This window comes from Eumetopias jubatus, unplaced genomic scaffold (genome assembly GCF_037043125.1).
Source record: "Eumetopias jubatus isolate StellerSeaLion01/CBP00866 unplaced genomic scaffold, mEumJub1_p1.0 scaffold_4, whole genome shotgun sequence".
NCBI lineage: Eukaryota > Metazoa > Chordata > Mammalia > Carnivora > Otariidae > Eumetopias > Eumetopias jubatus.
Genome location: NW_028274810.1, coordinates 97,243,646 through 97,266,692, shown reverse-complemented (window position 1 = coordinate 97,266,692; position 23,047 = coordinate 97,243,646). Strand labels below are relative to the sequence as shown.

The 23,047-nt window shown below is 48.7% G+C and overlaps 1 protein-coding gene across 1 annotated transcript in view; it reads left to right on the top strand.

Moving 5' to 3' along the window:
• The first annotated feature begins 6,522 nt into the window (after positions 1-6,522).
• KAZN (kazrin, periplakin interacting protein) overlaps positions 6,523-23,047 on the top strand; it is a 1,069,448-nt gene continuing 1,052,923 nt past the window's right edge. Inside the window, exon 1 of the mRNA XM_028108174.2 lies at positions 6,523-6,643. Coding sequence (XP_027963975.2) covers positions 6,523-6,643 — 121 coding nt within the window. The remainder of the gene's footprint in view (positions 6,644-23,047) is intronic.

Below are 23,047 nucleotides of genomic sequence, written 5' to 3'. Positions count from 1 at the left end.
TCTTCCTCTTGCTAACTCTCTTTCTGTCAAATAAATAAATAAAATCTTTAAAAAAAAAAAAAAGACTTTCTCTGTTGCTGGTTTTCATTATGTTACTGTGATCTGCTTAGGTGTGTTTTTCTCCTTATTTACGCTGCTTAGGGTTTATTGAGCTTCTTTAATCTTATTTCCGTCAGTTTTTCTTAAATGTATCAATGATCAGTTCCGATAGCACTTCTACCCCATTTTCTCTTTTCTCTCTTTCTGGGATGACAGTTACACCTGTTTGACCTTTCCACTGAATCACTCTCATTTTTCTCTGTGCTTCATTCTGACTTTCTTCTGTTTTTCCAGCTCGTGAATTATTTCATCCTGTGTCTAATATCAATTTGTCTACTTACTTTTTCAATTAGGTGACTTTTTGTAGTGTCCATTTTGCTGCCAAAATTCTTTACCTTCTCTTGTTTCCTTGATCATCTTAGGCAAACTTTTTATAGTCTGTATCTGAGACTAGAGTTATCTGGATTACCTATGATTGTCCTTCTCTTGCATTTTGATCGTGTTGTCTTTTTTGTATCTGGTTATTTTTCCTCAAACCTACAGAAAAAACTGCAAGAATAGTACAAAGAACTTTCCCCTCACATGCCATTTGAGAGTATGTTGTAGACATGATGCTCCATCACTCCCAAATATTTTAGGGTGCTTTTCCTGCACATCAGGGACGTTCTCCTCTTCAGCCACAGTGCTACCATCACACTCAAGGAATTAACACCGAACCATCACTACAATATAATCCATAGACTCCATTCAAGTTTTATTGGACCAATTCAGGATCACAGGTTGCATTTCATTGTCCTGCCTCTTTAGTTGCTTTTGATCTGGAATACCTTTTTAGATTTTCCTTAATGGTGATGACCTTGCCACTTTTGAAGATTACAGAACAGTTATTTTATAGGACGTTCCTTGGTTTGGGCTTTTCTGATTTCTTCATGATTAGATTGATATAATAGATCTTTGTTAGGAATGTTGCAGAAATGTCCTTCTGAGTTTGCCTTATTGCACCCTATTCAGTGGCACATGATTTGGTTATTCTGTTACTGGTGATGTTAACTTGGGTCACTTGATTAAGATAGCGTCTTCATCGGGTTTCCCCACTGTAAAGTCACTCCCTTTTCACATTGAAGTTAATAAATATTTTATAGAGACATGGTTTGAGACATTAAGTGTACTGTTCCTCATCAAACTTTCATCTACAGTTTTGGCACTCATTGATGTTTCTTGCCTGATTTATAACTTGGAATGGCTGTCAAATGGCAATTTTCCAGTTACATTATTTAGAATACATTTATTGGTTGGCATTCTGCTATAAAGAAGAGCTTTCTCTGATCTATTTATGCTTTTATTTATCTGTATATGCATGTATTATGTATTCATCCATCCATCTATCCATATGGATTCATGGGTTTCTACTTAATGAGTTAAATTATTATTGTCATTTTTTATGCTCAAATTATCCTTGATTTGGCCAGTGGGACCCTCTTTAAGCTGGCTTCTGTGTGTTTTTTGGAATGTCTCCATCCATCTTTCTGGCTGAACAGGACATCAAGCTCTTGTGTTTTCCTCATCTCAGCCTTGGAATCCACCAGCTCTGGTTCCTTTTAAGGAAGAATGGTATTTAGAACCCATGAGATCTCATTGCTGTTGGGGTGTCATGGCTTCTAGGCACTCTCAGGGCACAGAATTAGGGAATATAGTAGGGTCAGTATACTGGCATATTATACATATGCACACATATCTAAATCTGGATTTATTTCTTTGTATATATATACTTATATGTTAGATTATACACACACACACGTGGATATTTGTATATCTGTACATATCTATGCCTTCCTTATCTTTCTTGGGCTCTGACCCCCCTGGCTTCCCTCCTTGCCTTACAGATGCCCGCTCATCTTGCTTGCGTTCTGACTCAGCATTGGGCCCCAGCACCCTACCTCAGGCCTGGATTTTTATCTATCTTGTCCCCTCTTTTGGATTGAATTGAATTACTCAGGAGGGAAGGAAAGTAGATAGCTGATTATTTTTGATTCAGTGCTAGAGAGTGTATATGAAATTAGAGAAATAATTTAAGACCTAGGACTGACAAGACTGAATTTAAGTCCCATTCCTCCAGAGGAACATTATGTTTACTTCTACAGGTTCACTTGTGACAGAATAATAGGAGAGTGGTCTAGATTTACTCATCAGTGACTTCTCTAGAGAAAGAAAGGCTTACCCTTTCTAGAGGAGTCTGTCTAGAAATTTAATTAAGCTCCTTTTGAGCCAAGTGCTGTTTTTGCCTTTGCTACCTTTAAGGTTACTAGGATAACTTAGTGCCTAGTACTGCATCAAGACATGATTGTATAAGCAGTGTTCTACGATTCAATTCATGTGAAAGTCCAGAATAGGGAGGTTTATAGAGACAGTGATTCATGGTTACTTAGGTTGAAGGAGGATGGGTGACTGTGCAGGATGATAGATAAAGGGTATGGGTTTCTTCTTGAGGTGATGAGTATGTTCTAACATTGTGCTGATGTTTGTATCTATTTGTGCATATACTAGAATCCATTAAATTGCACACTTCAAATAGGTAAGTTGTATGGCGTTTGACTTCTGTGCCACTAAAACTGTTGAAACATTTTGTAAAAATGACATTGATTGTGCCTTGCTTGGAACCTGTCACGATCTACAGTTCACACTGTGGTGTGTTTTTCTGCTTTGATTCATCATTCTCTGTGTTTATCCCATCCGTACGGATTATGTGGTACTTCTCCCACGTCCTTATTCCTCCCCTCCACCCTTTTCCATGCCCCACCTCTACTCCATCTGCCTGTGGCCAGCATCGTATCAAGTATCAAGTAGATAAGTAATAAATGATCTTTGTTAGCCCAGATGTAACAAAATTCCTGGGAGTCAGTAAATGTTTTCTCTCATGTGTTTTTCTTTTGACCTTCGTCTTTGGAGTTGTTTTTAATACCTGAAAACAACTCTAGGAGAAATAGGCTTGTATTGTAAATGAATGCAGACTAGATTTGGTGTAACAGGAAGGCATGCATCCCGCAAAAGGGGTATCTGCTGCTCCAGCTGATTACTAGCAAGAGACACACAGACTCAGCACCATCAAATCTGACTTGTCTTGAAAAATGGGAAATCTGGGCTTTTTAAAATGTTGGTCCATTGACTCTAAAATGTTACCATTGACAGCACAGTATGGGGGGAACTAGCAGAACAGGAGAGAGCTCAAGAAGAGACCCATGGGTGTAGGAACTTGATAGATAATAGTGAGGTCACACTAGGGAAAGGACAGGTTGGGCAAATATGGTTTTTGGAAAAGTGGTTCACAGTCTCGAGAAAAGCTGGACCCTACCTTATACCAGATATAAAAGTAGGCTCCAGAGAGAGAAGGCCTGCATGTGAAAGGTAAAACTATGAAGGTGGCTGACTTTGCCACCTTGGGGAAGGAGGTTTTAAGCAAGACCCTCAAAACAGACTCTAAGTCCAAGAAGCCATGAATCTGACCACATTAAATTGAAATATTTCTCTTCAAGAAAAGACACTATGTGCGAAGTTACCAGTCAGATGACTGACAGGGAGGAGATACTGGCAAGGTCTAAGTAAATATCCTGCAAGATCAAGGGAATCAACAACAAAGTCAGAAATGAGAAAAATGACTGGAAAAGCGGGTAGAGGCTGTGAACGGGAAATTTCCCGAAGAGTGCTCAACTTCCTAGTAATTAAGGAAAGCAAATCAAAAGGATGAGCTATGACTTTATACCTGTCAGATGGCCCGGCTTCCTCATATTTGCCAACGGTGGCTATTGGTAAAGCTGTGCGAAAAGTGGGACCCCACGTGCAGCCCTAGGGAGCCATTCTGGACTAGTGCTTGGCACCATTTCGTGAAATCAGATTTGCATCTGTTTTTGGATAATTCCACTCCAGGGTACGTAGCCAGGGAAATTCTTGCACAGATCCATCCCTCCCCCTTGATGCCACTTATCCTGGTGTAACTACTAATAGTGCTTCTCTTCCTTCTGGTGTCCCGACTTGGGTGACATATTGATGACTGGCCATTAGGTGGCATCATTACTGTGTCGTTTATGGTCTCCGCGCTGGAGGCAAGTCAGGTGCGTCGTGCTAGAGAGCAGAGTGAGATGTGGTAGATTTCTCTATGGAGCACCATGGAGCAGGGAGTGGCAACGGGCTAGGTGTGCAGAGAAGGGAGGAAAAGAATCCATGGTTTTCCAAACAAAAGATCTGCAGGCTGAATTAGTGTATAAAGGTTTACCTTGGATTTTTTTTTTTAAAGATAATTTTTTTTAGAGCACAACAGAATTAAGAGGAAGGTACGGAGATTTCCCATAGACCCCTCGTGCACAGCCTCCCCCACAATCAGCATCCCCCACCAGAGTGGGACATTTGTTTCAGCTGATGAACGTGCATGGACCCATCGTTATCGGCCGAAGTCCATAGCTGTAATGCTTACTGTTGTAATTCTCTGGGTTTTGACAGATGTATAATGACATGTATCCATCCTTAGAGCATCATACAGAGAATTTTCACTGCCCTAAACATCCTTGGTGTTCCTCCTATTCATCCCTCCTCCCCACAGCCCACCTGGGATTTCTCATGGGGGCAGCATAGTACTTCATAGGTAGGATGCATCAAAACCTGCGGAGGCGCAGAAACGTGGGAAGCTAACCCATCTCCCATCCTGCATGGGGTTTCTGCCATTCTCAAGAGGTCTGGTCTCCTCCTTGAGCGCGTTAGACCTCATTCGTCAGAGGGAATGGTCTCTGATGTTCCGTAATGTCACGGCTTGGAGAAGAACCTCTGTCATGCAAGAAAAGGGCTGGTCAGGCGTTCCAGCTACCTTAGAGCGAGAGCATGAAGTCGACTTCATTTAACTCTTGGAAGTTTGTCAGGGCTTCCTGTGCCCCGCCTTAACCATCCCACACAACTCTCTGAACATCACTGAGCTGTACGACTTGCTGACGGAGAGCTCCAGTGGAAAAGCTTCTGTTTGAGAGCCTTTCTGGCCCGCACATCAGTTGGAACTTTACTCTCTGTATCTTGAACATGGCTTTTCAGCCCAAGTCTTCCTTGGGTGCCCTGCCTGCCGCTGTGCCATTTCCCCTTCTCTCTCCTGGTGGACGCGGTGCCGCCAGCGTCCTGCCAGATCCCCAGCAAAAGTATCTGAAATGCTGGCTGGAGAAGATGCAGCGTCTCTCTCCCTCTCTCTGTTTCTCTCTCTCTCTCTCAAGTTAGCAGCTTTGCGATCAGCAGATGGGATGTCAAAACAGAGACACAGCATGCACTGCAACAGCTGTTATAATCCCGTGGATGTGGACGGTATTCCTCCTTCCCCGCCCTCCTTTCCAGGGGAACTGTCCCTTTGGGGTGGAGCAGGTGGATTGTTCTGTGCCCAGAAGAGGTCGGGGTTGAGGAAGGTGAAGCACCCAGACCATGTCGGTGCCATGGGGGATGTGTGGCACTTGCCATCTCTTCTCTTCTTGCTCTTTGGATTTTACTGCTGGCATTCTCCTCTCCTGCGTCTGGCACTCCCTGGGCTGTGGGCATGAAGAGGTTACAGCAGCCAGGAGCCTGCTGGGCTGAGTTAGCACTTCCCTCTGCATCCAGAATATCTCCCAAGTACCGTCCCTTTTGCATCACGGAAAAGGGGTGGTGGTGTGGGGGGGGCGCTGCAGTAGGTTGGAGCCGGGGGCTCTTTAACCACGTCTCGCTTTCCTCCCCACAGCTCTGCGAGGAGAGGGACGTGGGAAGGGAAAGGCATCGGGAGTGAAGGATGAGCCGGGGACACCTCGCCCCAGAGCTGCAGAGTGCCCGCGCTGCGCCCGCCTGCCGCTCTCCCCGCTCTCCCCGCTCTCCCCGCCCTCCCCGCCTGCATCCGGCCGCCCAGGGGCTTGCAGACGCTGCTGGCGGCTCTCGGGCTCCAGGAGGGCGGACCGCAGGGCCTCGGTCGCGGGAGCTGAGGGCCTGGGAGGCCAGTTCTCCGGGGCGCCCGGGGCAGCCTCGCCGCCGGCCCTCCTCACTGGAAGGAGACGCTGCGGAGCAGAGCGGTGCTTTTTCTGCAGTTTGCGGGGACCTGCTGGGGCCTGAGCTCTCTAGCTGGCCAGCCCCGGAGGGGCAGCATCGTGGTGGACTCTGCCCCTTCCAGGTGGCTCCCAGGAAGGCAGGGGGGGACTGCGTCCCTGTCGTCGTCCCTCCCAGACGAGAGGAAAGACTCCTGTTGGGCAAAACTTCGATTTCCCTGTGCGTCTAACTCTGGGAGTGTGCAAGATCTGCCAAAGCATAGAGGGTTTCATTTTTCACTTGCTGGTGTTTGAGGAAAACTGCAAGGATTGAGTGGTAAGAGGAGGAAGCTTATCAACTTCGGGAGTGGGAACCTCTTCTTGGAAGTGACAAGTAGCCTCAGACCTACGGTTCCTGGGCCAGTGACGTCGTCCTTTGCTCGGACACTCTGAAGGGGCTGGACGCTGCCACATGACCCACACCAAAGACCCCAGGAGAGCCATGGAATCCACGCTGGCGCCATCCAGTTCTGCCACGGGCCCGGTCACCTTCTCCCACGTCTTTGGTCAGCAGTGCCAGCTCATGGAAGCAGGTAGGAGGGGTGTCGTGTGGGGAGCGGGGCGCTAGCCAGGGTCCCCAGCAGCGGAGGCCTCTGTGTCTGTCTGCTGTGTCTCTCCTGGATGTAATTTGGAATGTGAGATTCAACGAGCCAGTGATGTGATTGCCTGGCATATTCACTTTAAAGTTGTTAGGACGTGCCACCAGACAGAACGTGCCACTGGGGCACGGTCAGTGAGGGCCCCCATTTGTCTTGTCGTCTCTTTTCTCTGTGGCTACCTGGAGGATGAGGGCGGGAGCATCAGGAGGGATCTGATGACGTGGTGGCTGTGGCCCTCTTTTCGGGGCAGCCGCCAATCCCAGACTGGTCGTCTTCTGTCAGAAGACAGCCTCTCTCGGCTGCTGAGGGAGGTGTGCGAGCCGGGCCTCTGCAGCCAGTGTTGGAGGAACTTAGCTGCTCATGATTGTGTCCATCCTGCAGCCTCTTCCGGCCCTTGGCTCTGCTGTGGGGAGACCCCATTGCTCTTTGCCCCTGACATTGTCTTCTAAAGGTTCATGTGTTATACAGAGGGGAAACTTGGGGTGCGCTGCAGCCTCACCCTCTGCCAGCCATCTTGTTCGGATGTGCATCGGTCATAAGGAAAACCAGGTGAGGGTGTGTGGCTTGGTGCAAATGGTCATGGGGCTGGAGCCTGCACACTGAAGCTTGATAGGTGCTTAACGGTTCTGCTGGAGCCCCACAAGATTCCAGGTGGCCTCATGTCGGCCCGGTTCCCTGCTCTCTGAGTGCATTCCTGTTGGGAGAAGGACCACGAGCTCTCCAAAGGTTTCGTGGGTGTTCAAGTGTTAATTGTGCTTTTCGGCTGTGAGTCAGGAAGGCGATGAGAAGAGCACTGTATTAGGAGTCTGAGGACCTGCGTCAGTGTTGATGCGAAATTTCACAAGGTGGTTGCGATGGCAGGCCCCACCCCTTTCCCTAGGCCATCTGTCTCTAGCTGCAAAACAAGAACTGGACTCATGGCAGCCTGATCCATCCAGACCTTCCATTCTGGGGGCTCTGAAGTCCCGGCACACTGGAGACAACAAACGAGCTGGTGTCTCGGGATGGAATGTGTCTGCACAGGGTGGCAGCACGTGGGGTGGGTGAGTGAGGGCTCTGGAGCTAGACCGCCAGGGGTCCCAGCTGCACCCGTTACAGGCTGCGTGACCTCAGGCGGGTGACTTCTCTGTCCCTCAGTTTCTTTATCTGTAAGATGGGGATACCACATATACTTCATAGGGTCCTTGCAGAGTTTAAGTTGGTGCATGGAAAGCCTTGTACTCCTGGCACGGTGAGTGGCAAGTATTCATTAATGTTTCTAGAAGATGCGGGGGATGCTGGGCACGCATCCTTCCACGGGCCAGTCGGGGCACCTCGGACTGCAGAGACTTCGGTTCGAGGGGTCCGAAGCATTGAACACCCTTCCCTCCACATGCACTTTGACTCTGGCTCGTCCAGAAGGTTGAGAATCTCCCACATCTGTGGATTATTTGGTCCTCAGTGGCTTCGGTGCCTCTACTTCCACAAGAGAAGGAGACTTGGGAGCTTGCCTGGACCGAGGTTGCACGCCCCTTTCTACTCCCCTGAAGTTACTGTGAGAAGGCAGGTTGGATTTCTAAAGTGCCTCGGCGCTGTCCCCTGTGGCTTTATCCTCTAAGCTTTTGGAGGCACCCAGGCCTAAATCAGCCTGTGAAATCCTCTGTCTCCTTTAAAAACAAACACACAAACAAATAAACAAAACCCCTTTATGTCAGGGAAGCACTGGGAATAATCATGGCCAGCAGTCTCCGAGGGAGAATGCTCTCCCTGAAGAAATGCAAAGAGGAGTAAGCCTAAAATAATGCTACCCGATTTGCAAAGCAATGTGACAGTCCTTTCCTCCTTTCCTCCTGTTTTTCTCATTTTAATTTGATAATGGGAATAAAAGAAACTTTAAAATGGCAAAAAAAAAAAAAAAAAGCTAAGTCAGAAGAGCTCACTCAATTAGGAGGTGAAAGGGGTCGAGAGAAAATGTGGACACCTCTCCAGCCAGCCATTTGGGCTTCAGTTGGCATCACAAGTGAGACCTTCCGTGTGTGAGAAATGACCTCGCGTCTGCAGGGGCTCACCGCTGTGTCCATCATGGTTGTTCCCCAGTAAGATGCAACCCTCAGTCAGCTGGCTGCACTGAGCACCTACTATGTGCTTTCTTTGCACGGTTTCTAGAACTACAGAATCTGAAGAGTAAGTCAAAAGGAGATGCTCTTCCTCAAGGACAAGGTGATCTACTAGGCAAATGTAAAGCGTATTGAGGAAAAGAGAATTCTACACGATGTGACTTTTTAACGATTCCGTTTTTCAACAATCCTTCCAATAGGTCTTACATAAATTATCTTAATTTTCAAAAATCCTAACCAGTTTCTACCGGCAAGGGAAACAATCAGGTTGTCTGCATGCCCACGTTCATCCCACTAGGAAGCAGTGAAAGGGGAAGGTGAGCCCTGGTCAGATGCCCAAGCCTGTGCGTTTAACTGCTAAAGCATGTGGTCCCTGGTGAAGTCGGCTTAATCTCTTGTGTCTGTAAGTATCCTGTGTCTTAGGAGAAGTTGATCCTTCAGAGATGGAGCAGTCAAAGATGCTTAGTGGGGTGGGTGTGGGGGGAGGAGCATAAAAGGGCCCATTGGACTTAGGAGGGCAGCAGTAGAACCCTGGCAGCGAGGGTGTGATTATGCATGGGTGGGGCCAGTGAGAACTTTGACCCAGTTCATGGTAGCAGGATTGTGAAGGTCTGGTGGGGCCATGGAAAGAGTATGGCGTTCTTTCTCATTTAGTCCCAATTCAGCTTTTTTGAGCTGGCTTTTCACTGGCTGTATGAACTTGATGAACCCCCAAGCCCTAGACCAGGAGTTGGCAAACTATGGCCCTGTTGCCAAATATGGCCCACTACTTGCTTTTGTAAATAAAGTTTTATTGGTACACACCCACATCCGTTCATGTTCATTTTATCTGTGGCTGCTTTTGTGCTACAACAGTACATTTGAGTAGCTGTTACTAAGACCTTGTGGCCCATAAAGCTGAAAATATTTGCTGTCTTGCCCTTTGCGGAATAAAGAGTGCTGGTCCCTGCCCTAGACCCACATATGTAGCACAGAATGGGGGTAGATAGAACTTGTGTGTGACAGTGTGGGAGGGCTCAAGCCATGCTTCCTTGCTGGGACCTTTGACAGTACCTGGTGCCTTGGTTTTCTTACTCCTCCTCCCCGCTTCACCGTGCACAGTAGCCATTGCTTTAGGCAGGGAGCATTTAGAGTAGGTCTGAAAGCTCTGGTAAGAATAGTTCCCACTGCGTTCCCAGATCTGTAGCCCCTGCGCTGGGTGAGCTCGTGTCTGCCTCCTCTTCCTGGCCACCCTGCAGGCAGACGGTGCCTTTCCTGTTTAATGGGTGAGTTTAGATGTTGGCAGCCTTGGAACTTAAACCCCAGTCAGCCCGACCCCAAAACCTGCGCTCACAAAGGGCAAAACTGCAGCTGCTGCAGAGGGTTTTTGTTTTTGTTTCTTGTTTTTTGTTTTTTGTTTTTTTTTAATGTGTCTTGTCTTTCTCAAGGAAGTGGAGAGTGATGTTCTGGCTCTTCTATTGGCTTTGATGCTGTTGTTCACCCTCATCCCCCTCCGGGGTCCTCCACCCACTTTGGAAAGGCTAGCCCTACAAGTTCTTTCCCTTCTGTTTCTAACTTCCAACCCAAATTTCTCCCCTTTCCTCTGGGCCCTGCTATAGCCCAGAAAGGTAGGAGAGGAGTTAGCCTGGAGGCTGTCACTCTTCATTCCTCCTGCCTGACTTCCTTCAGGTGGGAGCTGAGGGCCACACTCCCAGGCCGGCCGCTGGAGACCTCACTGTATTCCGCATCGCTGGTTTCTGGCTGTCCCTGGAACCTGACAGAGATGCTGGGAGGAAATCCAAGGGGATGGGCAGGGCAGACTCAAGCTGCTGTCCTGTTGGTCTCAGTGTAGTTGAGTAACTCCACTTGCCCATCTCCTTCTTGGTCCCCAAAGTGTTGGATGGGGGAGTCCCTCTGACCTGGCATTTGGCTGTGTCTCTGCTGCAGGCTCTTGACTGAGCCCTGGGCCTGACAGTCTGTGGGCCGTGGTTCCTGGGGGGCTTTGTCTCTGGTACCAGGCTCGGACGGGCCGAGCCTCCCCTGTGTCATTCTAGGCCCATTTCCAACTCGTCTTATCCGGGTGCCAAGCGTTTCCTCAGGGCTGTTTCCCCTGACCAGAACAACTGAGGTCATCCTGTCCAACATTATCCTGCTGGCGTTGCATGACGTCAGTCCCGGCTCCAGGGGGAGGACAGAGGAGCGGAGGGAGCAGGAAGGCGAATGGGCTTCCACACCTGGGCCGCTGTTTTCTTGCGTCCCTCCTGGTTGCCGCTCGGAAGCCCCCCACAAGTTCCTTAAGGATCAGTTCCAGCTCACTGCCATGTAGACGCTCCAGTGTATGCAAGCCATGTCTTTCTGTCTGTCTCCTAAGTCAGGCTGATGCCTGGAGCCAAGGTCTGGTCATCTTTTGACTTTATTACCTTGTTCCTTCCGAAGGCTGCCAGAGGAACCCCCTTTCCTGCCTTTTGAACAATAGAGGGATTTATCTGAATGTACAGCCTATATGTATTTGGAAGCCACTTGCCATATTTATAACCAAGAGAAGGGGAGAACTAGGAGTTATGCCATCTGCTGCGAGCCGAGCACATTGGGCGCGTTTGCACAAGTGAAATAGATGAAGATGAGCAGAGCAAGGAGCCCTGTTTCCTGTATTCCCATCTATGGGAATGGGAACTCGGTTTCAAGGTCTCCTTTTAGATCCCCAAGAGATGGCTGGCGAGGACCTGTTCCTTGCCTGGCTGTTTCTGCAATGGGAACAGCATGTTTTGACCTTCTAGACCAGGAATTGTGGTAGTGCCTGCTGGCTGTGGAGCATGACAGTAGCTGACACTTGATCAGGTGCTGATTCCGTGCTGGTTGTTGTGCTGTGCTTCCATGTTACCTTACTTCCTCCTTGTCACATCCTTGTAAGGTGGTGGACATCATCCTCGTTTTAGAGATGAGACTGAGGCCCATAAAGGGAAGTGTTTCTCTTAACAAGTCAGTGGTTGGGCCAGGATTCGAATTCAAGCCGTCTGCATCCAAAATCTCTACTGATTCCTGTTCTTCTGTCCAGACTCTGTCCAATTCCCCCAGCTCCTTGGGAATTCATCTCCGGATGTTGGACACCTAGGCCGGCAAGTGAACGTTTTCTGAATGGACGTGGCGTCTGCCATAACAAGAGTTATTGGAGACAGTGTCCACCCTCCAGGAGTTTGTGGCTTAGAGGGGGCGTGACCTTCATCTTCCGTGTGCACAGTTATTCACAACACGTTGTGTCATGGTGTGACTTCCATTCGTTGGCGCTTTCTGTATTAGGCTCTGGGCACCCCAAGGTCAGGAACTATCGTCGGGGCTGTCTTCGCATCCTCCAGACCTCATGTGGTGTTGGCAGCGTTGTCGTCCTTATCAGTAAGACCCCAGCCAAAGTGTTCATCCTTTTCCAGGCTAGCTGTCCGTCTCGTGAGAGGTCGTTAGCACAGTACAGACGTGTGAGCAGAGCCTGGCAAAGCAAACTAGCTGCTATGTTCATTCTCTTTCTCAAGACTAATTCTTCCTGGCCCTCGAGTTAGCACGTGGAATCAGGGCAGTGGGGAGAACAGTTTATCCCTGTGGTCCTTCGGGCTGATCAGATTGAGTACTTTTGAGTCCAGGCTCTTGAAGAGAAAGAGGGCTGCCTGTTGGTGCGAAGGACAAAGTGGCGGGCACCAGCTGCCCATGGCCCTCTTCGTCTCCTCCCGACCTGATCTCCCACCCTCAGCCCCCATGTGGGCTTTTCGCAGCATCCTGGTGACCTCCTTAGGACGCAGCTACTGTCAGTGACCCTCCCTGTGTCATACCTTGACCTCAGGAAGTTCCCGCTGGTGGTGTGTGTTTGAGGGGAAGGCATCAGGGACAAGTTGGGTGCTTATCCCAGTGGAGTAAGTCACGTGCGCAGGAGTCCTGGCTTTGAGCAGTCCAGGGTGTCCCACCGGTCCTTACATTAGAAGCAGCAGCTGGTCTCTTGTTGACTTCTTTCTCCAGAGACCTCTTTGTCAGAGGCAGGGCCATATGGTTATTACTATGGACTTAAGAACTCAACTGCTCGGGTTCAAATCCCAGTTCTGCTGTTCACTAGTTGTGTGACCTTGGACAAGTAGCTTAATCTCTCTGTGCCACAGATTCCTCGTCTGTGAAAAGGAAATAGTGGTTTACCTACTTCACAGGGTTGTGGTAGGTCTGACAATGAGCTAATGTGAGTGGAATGTTTGTCGTAGTGCCTGCCACAGAATGCATTATATATAAACATTTGCAGTCTGTTTTAGGTAGTGCAGCATCTATCACAGAATACAATAGACTGGCACCTTAAACAGAAACATGTATTTCTCAGAGTTCCGGAGGCCAGGAAGTCTGAGATCAGGGTGTCAGCAGATCTGGTGTCTGGTGAGGGCCCACCCCCTGGTTTGTAGATGGCTGCCTCTCATTGTAACTCCCACAGTGGGGAGCAGAGAGAGAAGCAGACTGTCCCGTCTCTTCCTCCAAGGGCACTCATCCCACAGTGAGGGCTCCACCCTCATGGCCTCAGCACCTCCCAAAGGCCCTGCCTCCAAATACCATCACAGTGGGGACTGGGATTCCAACATGCGAGTTTTGGGAGGATGTGCAATTCGTAACTGTAGTTATTACTGTTCCGTGTTAGCACATCATCCCTGTCCTGCCTGGTGAGACAGAGTTTAGTAACACCAGAATTAAAGCCTGCCTTGTGGTTTTGTCTTTCTGACCAGTACAGAGTTGCTCCTTTATTTCCTTGGCTAATCGTTGTGGTTAAAAAAGAATTCCTCAAATTCAACATTTGTTATCTCCAAGGCCAGGAATCACCAGCTCTATGAAAATTGCCATCCACGAATCACAAAAGGATGTTTAAAGAAGGTCCTCATTGGACCTGGCTTACCTAGGACGGGCATCGTTCACGTCGGTCTTCTGGTATAGTTACTACAGCACCTGCCTTCATTCACAAGCATGTCCCCCCTTACATGGTAAATTAGATGGTCAGCCTTAGTAAGGGGCAGCTGAATAAATAAAATTCAAATGTTACTTAAAACATGGAGCATCTGACCTTGGAGGAAGTAGTTGAAGGTTAAGAGACAGCGGAAGGAGCGAATATTTGGTTTGGAACAGGGGTCAGACAGATCAGGTGAACTGGGCACCAGTTCTCAGCATGGCTAGGGGGGGTTTGCTGATGTTGCCAGATCTTGTTCTCTAGGAGAACCCTAGAATCCTGGTCTTCCTATAAAATCTCCCAGTTTTTGAATGGGTGTCACCAAATGCAAGATTTCGAATTCTGGGGGGGTCACACTGGGACAGCTGTGTCCAGCCTGTTGGCCACCCATTTACAACGTCTGGTTTAAGCCCTCAGCTCTTCTTAACAGGTCTCTCGTTCCAGACTGTGGGTTGCTTCCAGCCTCAGTGGTATTCCCTCTTTCTGGTCTCCCATTCCCTTGCTTTGCCTTGAATAAAATAAAAGTGTTTAGGTTGAGCCCCGAACCCCAGCTCTTGTCCACATCCCCTTATAAAACAAATGTGGTCTTGCTGGACCAAGTACTGTACCGGGCCCTGGGGCTTCAGAGCGCTTGTTTGTGAGCTTGAGCGCTTGGTTTTCTCCCTCATCTTGGTCATGGAGAAGACTTGGCAGCAGGTGGGAAGTGGGAACAAATAGAAGGAATGTAATCCTGAGGTGCCAAGGCATTCCATTTTTTGACTCAAGGCTACGGCCATTCCAGACTGGGCAGGTGGGTGCCTCCATGAAATGGGAGGTCTGAGCCAGACCATTAGAGCACCGTCCCCAAGAGCCCTGGGTGGTCAGGAACAGAGCTGGCTCTCTGCTCTTGATGACAGCACTGAAGGACAAGGGGGCAGCTTCGATTTCTTGAGGTAGTGGGTACTGCGGACTAAGAAGGAAAATGGCCTGTTTGCGGGAGAACAGGTGAGAGACCCCACTTCACCCTCGGTTCTCTCTTCAGAAAGTTCTGGGACTAAGTGACTGGTGGGCTTCCTGCTGGAAGCTGGCCTAGGTCATATGAAGAGCCCACCAAGAAGTGAGACCTGCAGGCACTTTTTCTCGCCCAAGGTGCAGTCGGCCTTTAGACTCTTGCTCTTGGACACATTTACTCAATCAGCTTCACTGGGCCTTTTCTCCGGAGGCCTTAGGTGGATGAACCAGCTTCTGAAAAACTCATGATAAGGAGCTGATTCTCCTTATCATTTCCAAACCCTCTGCCAGATGACCATTTAAAACCAAGGGCAAAGCTCTCTTCCAGACAAGTCTCCTCCCGTCTCTTCCCAGATGAAATGGGACGGTTGTAGGTTTAGAAAATCTGAAGGAAAAGCACAGTCCTCCATGATGGTCCCCCTCTGAAGTGGCTGGCACATGAGAGAAGCTCTGCCCACAGTGGGCATCACGAGACAAGAAAGAGGCGGGAGCGTTTCTGCATGGGTCACCGAGAAACCTCAGAGCATGGAGGGCTCCTTGAGGACTGAACACTGACAATGCGATGTTTGGAGTAGGCGATGAGAAGAGTCCTGCTGTAGAGGATGTGGAAATGTGAGGTACTAGGATTCCCACGTCGTCATCCCCCACCTTTTGTGGTGGTGACACTTAGACCTTGACAAGTAAACCCTCTCTGGTCTATTATAGTCTCACACAATGTCTTTCTTTTGGACATCAGCTCCTTTTACCAATTTACAGATATCATCTGTCCTCCTAAGGCATAAGCTAGATGAAGCAGACGTAGTTTGGGCTTTTTCTGGAAAAGTAAATGTGCTTCCGTTGGTCCTCAATGTCAGCCATCCTCCCTGGTGCCAGTGTTTGCTTTGTTTTAACCAATAGGGTCTAATGTCACTGTTGCTAGGAGGGAGCTCCAGCCCCAGAGAGCGAACATCAGTCCAGCTGGCTTCCATCAAAGGAAGAAGACACAGCAGGAGGGCAGCCAGGTGCTCAGGCCTGGCTCCACTTGCATCTTAGGACTTCTCGAAACTCAAAATCTCCTCTGTGATCTTTTCGAAGTCATTAGCAGTTACCTCTAGTGAGGACCAGTCAGGACACTTGAAGAGAGGACTGGTTTGGGGACGAGGGAAGGGCCGAAGCGAGGAGGTGGTTTCCATCCCTCTCCGTCCAGGGGACTGGAGGGGCGATGTCGCTCAGGGAGAGCCAGTTCTTAGGAGGGATTTACAGGGCTCGCAAACTGGTCTGAGAGACAAGTGCTCCTGGCTACTTGAAAAGGCCAGAGTCTTGGCCTCGATTCCTAGGTGAGAAGTAAATCAAAGAAGGAATTTACGTGGTGGGTCCCTCTGTGTCTCCGGGGAGACTGCGGTAGCAGCCAGGAGCACCAGGGTGATAGGATGGTAGGAAGTGCTCAGAAGGAAAAGGTGGGCCGCCTCTTGGGGCTGCGGGAGACCCAGAAAGCTATGGGAAAACAGTGAGGTCTATGTGGGGACAAGGCAGGGTCCACCACCTGATCAGCACTCCGACTGAAGCAATTGTCCGGAGGGCTAGGTGGAGGGACTAGACTTTGGTTTGGCCAGAAGAGCAGAGGATGGGGAGGCGGGAGGCTGAGCTGGGATGTGCCCGAGATGTTGGAAGCCAGCATGCACCTTCATCAGCATGGAGGAAGTCCACAGTGCTGGGACAGGTGAAAAAGGAAGCACAAAGAGAACCCTCGCACTTCCTGGGGCGACACCCCGTGGCCAGTCGTGCAGTGACTACTGAAGGCAGAAAGCCAGGGTATGAAGAGTTGGATTCTAGAGACCAGGCCAGTGACAGCTGAGATGTTCATAAATGGTTAGGACCAGTCTGCAGTGGAGACTGGGACCAGCCACAGAAAGGACTCCATAGAAGGGTCTCCATAATTTTTAGTTTCTTTTGGCCAGTGTTTGGCCAGAATGAGATCTGCAGGATAGAGATTTCTAGGTCGGCTTATTTTTCTCTCAGCATTTGGGTAGGATATTCCTGTCTTCCATTGTTGCTGTCAGCTTCTGTTTCTCTTGAAGTCATTTCTCTGGAGGCGATCTGCCTTTTCTGTGGATTTGCTTTTAAACTCTTTATCTTGGAAGCTTTGTCGTTTCACTGTGGTATGTCTGGGAGTGGCTCTGATGTCGTGTGTCCTGTTTGGGCTTTGAGCTTCTCGGGTCTGAGGACTGGTGTCGCAGTTCTGGAAAGTGTTAAGCCAGTTAATTTCTCTGAATACTGACGCTCCCACTCTTCCTCTTGCCTCCTTTAGAAATCCCCCTGTGACCTGCCTTGGACTTCTCAGTCTGGATCGTGTTTCATCTTCTCCATCTTTGTCTATCTGCTGCATACTAGACACTGACTTTAAAAACTACCTTGTGGTTTATTAATTTTCTTTCTGGCTGTGTCTGATCTTCAGCTTAATTCGGGCGATCAGGTTTTTCATTTGCTATCTTTAAACATTTTTAAACCTCTAGGAGTTTTATTTGAGTCATTTTTTAGTCTTCCAGGTACTCTTTTCCTTTTTAAAGTAATCTGCTCTCTCTCCTGCTCTCAATCTTTATCTTCAATTTAAGCTGCTTAATCACTGAGAATCACATTTATCTGAGAAAGGAGTTTTATAATCCATTTCTGGCATTTCTTGATCCAGTTCTGTTTATCTGTTGACTCATGTCCAGGATACCTACTACCCCAAGTGCTTTGTAAGTTTGGGTTTTGAGCTTATGTTTGGGGTTTTATCTGTGTGATGCCATTACCATGGGCAATGTGAATTTCTGAGCTGGGGATTTCCTAAAGCTCCAGGCCGGATATATTTGAACCCAGACCCATTTGAGGGCAGGCTTGGGGTATGAGCTACTAAGGAAGATCGGCTTCTTGCCCCACTCAATCCAGGACTCAGACCCTATTACCTTTCCTTGTGTGCATGACCCTTATCCTACTCTCCCCTCTTTTCCTGATGGCATAAGCCCTCTCAGGCAGCTGGAGTGTGGTGTGTGTGTGTGGGCGCGTGTGCACGTGAATGTGTGCGTGCACGCATGTGTGTGTGCACGTGTGCATGAGCGAAGTGCAGTTCTAACTCCTCTCTCCAGCGTAACTTAAGACCTTGTTCCCTGCCCCATATGCCAATAAAACCCCAGCACCCATTTTATAAGACCAGCAAATGCCTCTGAGCAGCCTGGGTGTTAGTGTGTGCTGTCACTCTGGTTTTCAATTTTGTATTTCTTCGTTAGTTTTTTTTTTGTGGGTATATTAGTTTCTCTTGGCTGCTGTAATAAAGTACCATAAACTTGGTTGAAAATAGCACGCGTTTGTTTTCTCGCTGTTCTGGAGGCCAGAAGTCTGAAATCAGTGTCACTGGGCTGAAATTGAGGTGTCGCAGGGCTGTGCTCCCTGCAGACTCCAGGGGAGAATCTGTTCCTTGCCCCTTCTAGCTCCCATGGCTCTTGGCATTCCTTCCCTGGGGCCGCATCCCTCCATTAACTGCGCCGTGGTTACATTGCTCCTTCTCTTCTCTGTGTGTGACCCTCTTCTGTCTCTCTCTTATAAGGACACTTGTGATTGCATTTAGAGACCACTGGGATAATCAAGAATAATCTCTTATCTCAAGGTCCTTAACATCATCATGTCTGTAGAGACCCTTTTTCCAAACAATGTAACATTTACAAATTCTAGAGATCTTTCCGAGGAGCCATACCTCTCACAGATTTCCCTAACTTTGAGAGCTCAGCTTTGTATTTAAAAGGATGCCCATTATATTTCCAAATGTTGTGTGGCACTTCCCCACCCCCCCCCAGTCTACCATCTTCCCAGGAGGAGAAATATACCAAAGAATCTCAAGGCTGGAGAGAGAAATGCACAAAACCCACATGGCAGGCTGCTCCTCAGAGGGCCAGAGGTTGAAGATGTGAGGCGCAGCTGCTGACTTTTGCCAGGGAGGGACCTTGCTAAAACCCCGTGGGGCAAAAGGCTGGTCTTATCTCATGCTAACAGGACACTGCTCTCTGGAATGGTTGGACTGGCCCTAGTTCCCCTGGCTCACCCCTTTCTAGATTTTGGTTGCTTTGGCCCATTCCTGACATTGCCTCTTGGCTTTCATATGTGTGTAACTGATCTCGGTTTCTTCTCCCACTTGACCCTTAGCATCTACCATTCTGACAGCCAGTAATAGACCTTGAGTCTGTTCCTCATTATTCCCTTTGCTTCAGGGACTGGGGCAGATGTTTGCCTCGGAGTATCTTGGGAGCTCACTCCATGCCAATTGGGCATCACCAAAGCCAGAGCAGGGGCAGGACAAGAACTGACCATTATGTGGAGTAGGACTCCTCTGCAGCCATTGGTCCCAATCATGGGAGAGACAGAATACATTCCTGAAAATTCTGTCAGTGCAAATCTTCATTCCTGGGGATAGACAAACTGACCAAGAAATTATGTTGTGCTTTTTGTGACTCTTTGGAAACCGAAACTCACCAGCTTGGGTGAAGACCACTGCAAAGTGAAACAACCTGTGCCCTTAGGTAATAATATGGAGTAGTCAGTGGTGACTTCTGGGCTCCATTAACTCAGAGGGAAGAAATATCCTACATGGGTGGTTTTTGTTCCTCCCTCCCTTGAAGTAGTGTCCCTATCCTCAGTTAGTGGCTGAAACCTTGATGGAAAATGTTTTTACATCTGGATTTTCCCCCTTCTCCCCACTGGCAAGGTCATCTCCACCATGAGGTGGAACTTTCTAGAACCACAGGGCACCCCCTTCAGGTCCAGAGTTCCACTGAAGGCTGGAAATGTGCTTTGTGTCTCTCCTACCAGTATTAGGATCAACTGGCAATGTCTTTTCACATTGAGACTGAGTGACCCCTGGTGAACCTCCCCACCCCAAAGGAGCTGTGCCAGGAGCTTGGCAGGATGAGGTCTAGGATCTAAACCAGTAGGCTTGGTGTTAAACCAGTAGGACTGGCAGAGAAGACCCAGCCCAGGGTTCCAGGCCCAGTCATAGCAGAAGGAGTGGCACGACAGGGTGAGCCTTCTGAGAGGTGTGTCTCTCAGGCTGTGTGTGTGTGTGTGTGTGTGTGTGTGTGTGTGTGTGTGTGTGTGTGTGTGTGTAGGTGGGGAGGGGTCTTGGAATGATCTGGGCTGACATCACCTGTGTCCCTGTTGCCGTCAGATCCAAGCGCTCCTCTCTGGAAAGGTCACCAGCCCCTGGAGCCATTGACAATACGTCCTTGTCCAGAACCCCTTCCACAGACGAACCAAATTCCTGCTGTCCTCACCCAGTTTCAAATCATTTTCTGGGAAGCAGGAGGCCAAATTCGTCTCCCAGTGAGAAGTTTCTGAAAGGGGTTGGGAGTAAACGTCTCCAGCTCTAACACTTTTTGACTTAGATGGTGATTCTCGTGCCCAAGCTGGGGGAGATTTAAGATTGTGTAGTTCATAGAGAAGAAGAGAATAAGCTCATCCTCAACTAGATTCTCGAAGAGAATCCCTGGGATCTGAAGAAAGTGATACCCATACAGAAATGTATAGTATGGATTAGCAGTAGGAGAAGTAACAGAAGAGCGGGTAGAGAGCCTTTGTTCTGAGCTGGCCTGCAGAGATTGAATCATTTGGATTAAAGACAGCCCCGGCCACATTTTAGCAGCCGGTCGATTTTTCTGCTTGAAACAGAATTCCAAGACTTTGTTTTATGTGAAGACAAAGTTTATTTTTAGGTCCATCGGGGAGCCTGTAATGTGGGTAGTTCAGAAGGCTGGCCCGCCAGTGAATCACAGGCCTGATCCGCATGCTGTCTCATGGCCTAGAAAACCCTCTTGCCTGCTCTAGCATGAAGGGCCAGCCACTTGCCTTTGAGGGCAGAGAGAAAGGTCACGAGAAAGTCGGAGGGTGTCAAAGAAGTACATGCTTTCTTGCACAAAGCCTATTGCCGTAGGCCCCAGTTTAGCTCTCTGGCCTGATGACACTGTGGCTAAGAAAGCTCTAGCTGAAATCACTCATTCCCCTGAGTACTGAGTGTTCGTTAAAAATCCAGTTTGTCAGGTGGTACCACCCTGGTTGTCCCTGATTTAAACAAAAGTTCCTTTGTGGCCACTGGCACTTGGGATTAGAACCTCGGAGCCGTGTTGAGGCCAGAAGGCAGCCCCGCAGAGCCTTTGCTGCCTTCCTTGGTTGATCACTGATAAATGAGCCCAGCATGGCACAAGAACCCTTTGCGATGATCTCGTCCCTTGGTCTACTAAAGAATTGTGGGGCCTGCACTTCACTTTCAAGGGTCATAAACCTCTCAAGTGATAAAACGGGCTCTGAGCTGGGATGCTGAGTTGCAGAATTTGTGTGTGCAGAAATCTGTGGTTATGGGACTGACGCTCGCCCCAGACAGCATAACGACAGAGCAGCTAGGGACTTGCCTGAGCTGGAGGAGAACATAAAATAAACACGTGCCTTTTAAGACCAGAAAGAGAAAGGATGAGGCCATTGCTCGGGCTGCCTTCTTTTGTAAAGCGAGTTTGTGCCTCTCCTGGTTGTTATGACCTGTAGACTGAGGAAACGTACCGATTCAGCACAGCGGGGGGGTGTGGGGGTGTGGGGGTGGGGGATGGGCACTGTCTTGTCCTCTGGGGTCTCTCTACAGAAGAGATGGGCCCTTGGGTGGAGTGTGGTGGAAAAATTTCGAAGGCACACGCAGGGTGACTGAGAATCCGCGTACGCCAGCATGGTTGACACACCACTGAACTGCACTGGTTCTTCTTCAATGACAAAGTATTGTGTCTGTCAGAGAGATGACAGTCTGGACAACATTCGAGTGATTTCAGTTAAGGACAGTTAAGGACTCTTTACTCGAGTCTCTCTCCCTCCTGGGATGCCTGGGAATTAAAACGGCCATAAACCCACGGAAGGCTGTGTGCTTCCTTCAGGGGCAGGAGGAAAAGGAGGCGAGGTATAGATCGCCTTCTCTTTCCAGGTGGTGAGGGGGCGAGCGGAGGCTAGCCTTGGAGGATGGGAGGTTGTCGAGAAGGGAGGACCTGCCTGGATCAGTCCTATCTCAGTCAGGGTTCTTTTTGTCCTCTGCTTTATTGCCCACCTGTTCCTACACCCACATTTTCTTCAGAGAACAACAAATCGATATTCAGCACTTGGGCTTATTCAGGATAAAATGTCTTTCTTGGCTTCTTATGATTAAAGCCTGGCTTGAAAATGTAGTGGGACTAATGAAGCATTTATGAGGGGAGGGGAGTACTTCTGCCAGCCTTCCTGAAATATTCAGCCTGAGCTAAAACCTGTGAGAATAGGGGGGTGGAAATGGTGGGGATGGAAATGTTGAAGGGAGGCCCCTGTTTTCTGGATTGGCTTTGTGGAATTCATTTCAAATGTTGAGGTGCCTGGAGCCCCCATTTAAACCCAGATAGGGGTCATCAGCCCCACCCCTGTGAGGTTGGAGGTAGATGTGGACATTTGGAGTGGCCACTTTGTTTTTTTTTTTAATTTTTTGATTTTATTTATTTGATAGAGAGATAGCAAGAGCAGAGGGAGTGGTAGAGGGAGAAGCAGGTTTCCAGCCGAGCAGGGAGCCCGATGCGGGGCTCAATCCCAGGACCCTGGGATCATGCCCTGAGCCGAAGGCAGACGCTTAATGACTGAGCCACCCAGGTGCCCCTGGAGTGGCCACTTTAAATGCGTGGTAGCTTCCAGCAGGTGTTTGGGGCTCTTCTGTAATGAGAAGAGGTCTGTAGGGGAAGAGATGATAATCCATCATAACCAGAGTTTTGGAGTGCTGCTTTCAGACACCAAAGAGAACGTCACTTCTCTCAAGGGCTATAATAGTTCTACCATTTTGGAAATCTCATTTTAAAATCCATCCCATGACATCCACCACTTGGAGGCCCAGGCAGAAACATTTTGAGTAAAGAGCTGTGTCCTCAAATCAAAAATTGTATAAGGTTGCTTTGCTAAAGGGGAAGAAGTGACCAGTGAAGAAGTTTGTCTGCAGGAGGTCAGTGTTGTGTCTAGACCCTCAGAAGTCCCTTCTAGGTGATTCTACACGAAGGCAGAAATTAAAGGCAAGGGTTTAGTGTTAGATTTGAGTTCAAACTGTGCTCTGCTATTTATTGATTGTGTGACTTGGATGGGTTATTTTTCTCCCCATTTTTATTGTTTTAAATCTCCCTGAACCACAAGCTTTTCTGTAATATGGTGATAGCATTATAGCATTTCTGTAAGGTTGGAACCATGAGGATTGTATACACATGCATGGAAGGGCTTGAGGACCTGAGACTGGCTGTCCCCAAGCAAGGGCAGCATCTGAGCAGAGCTCCT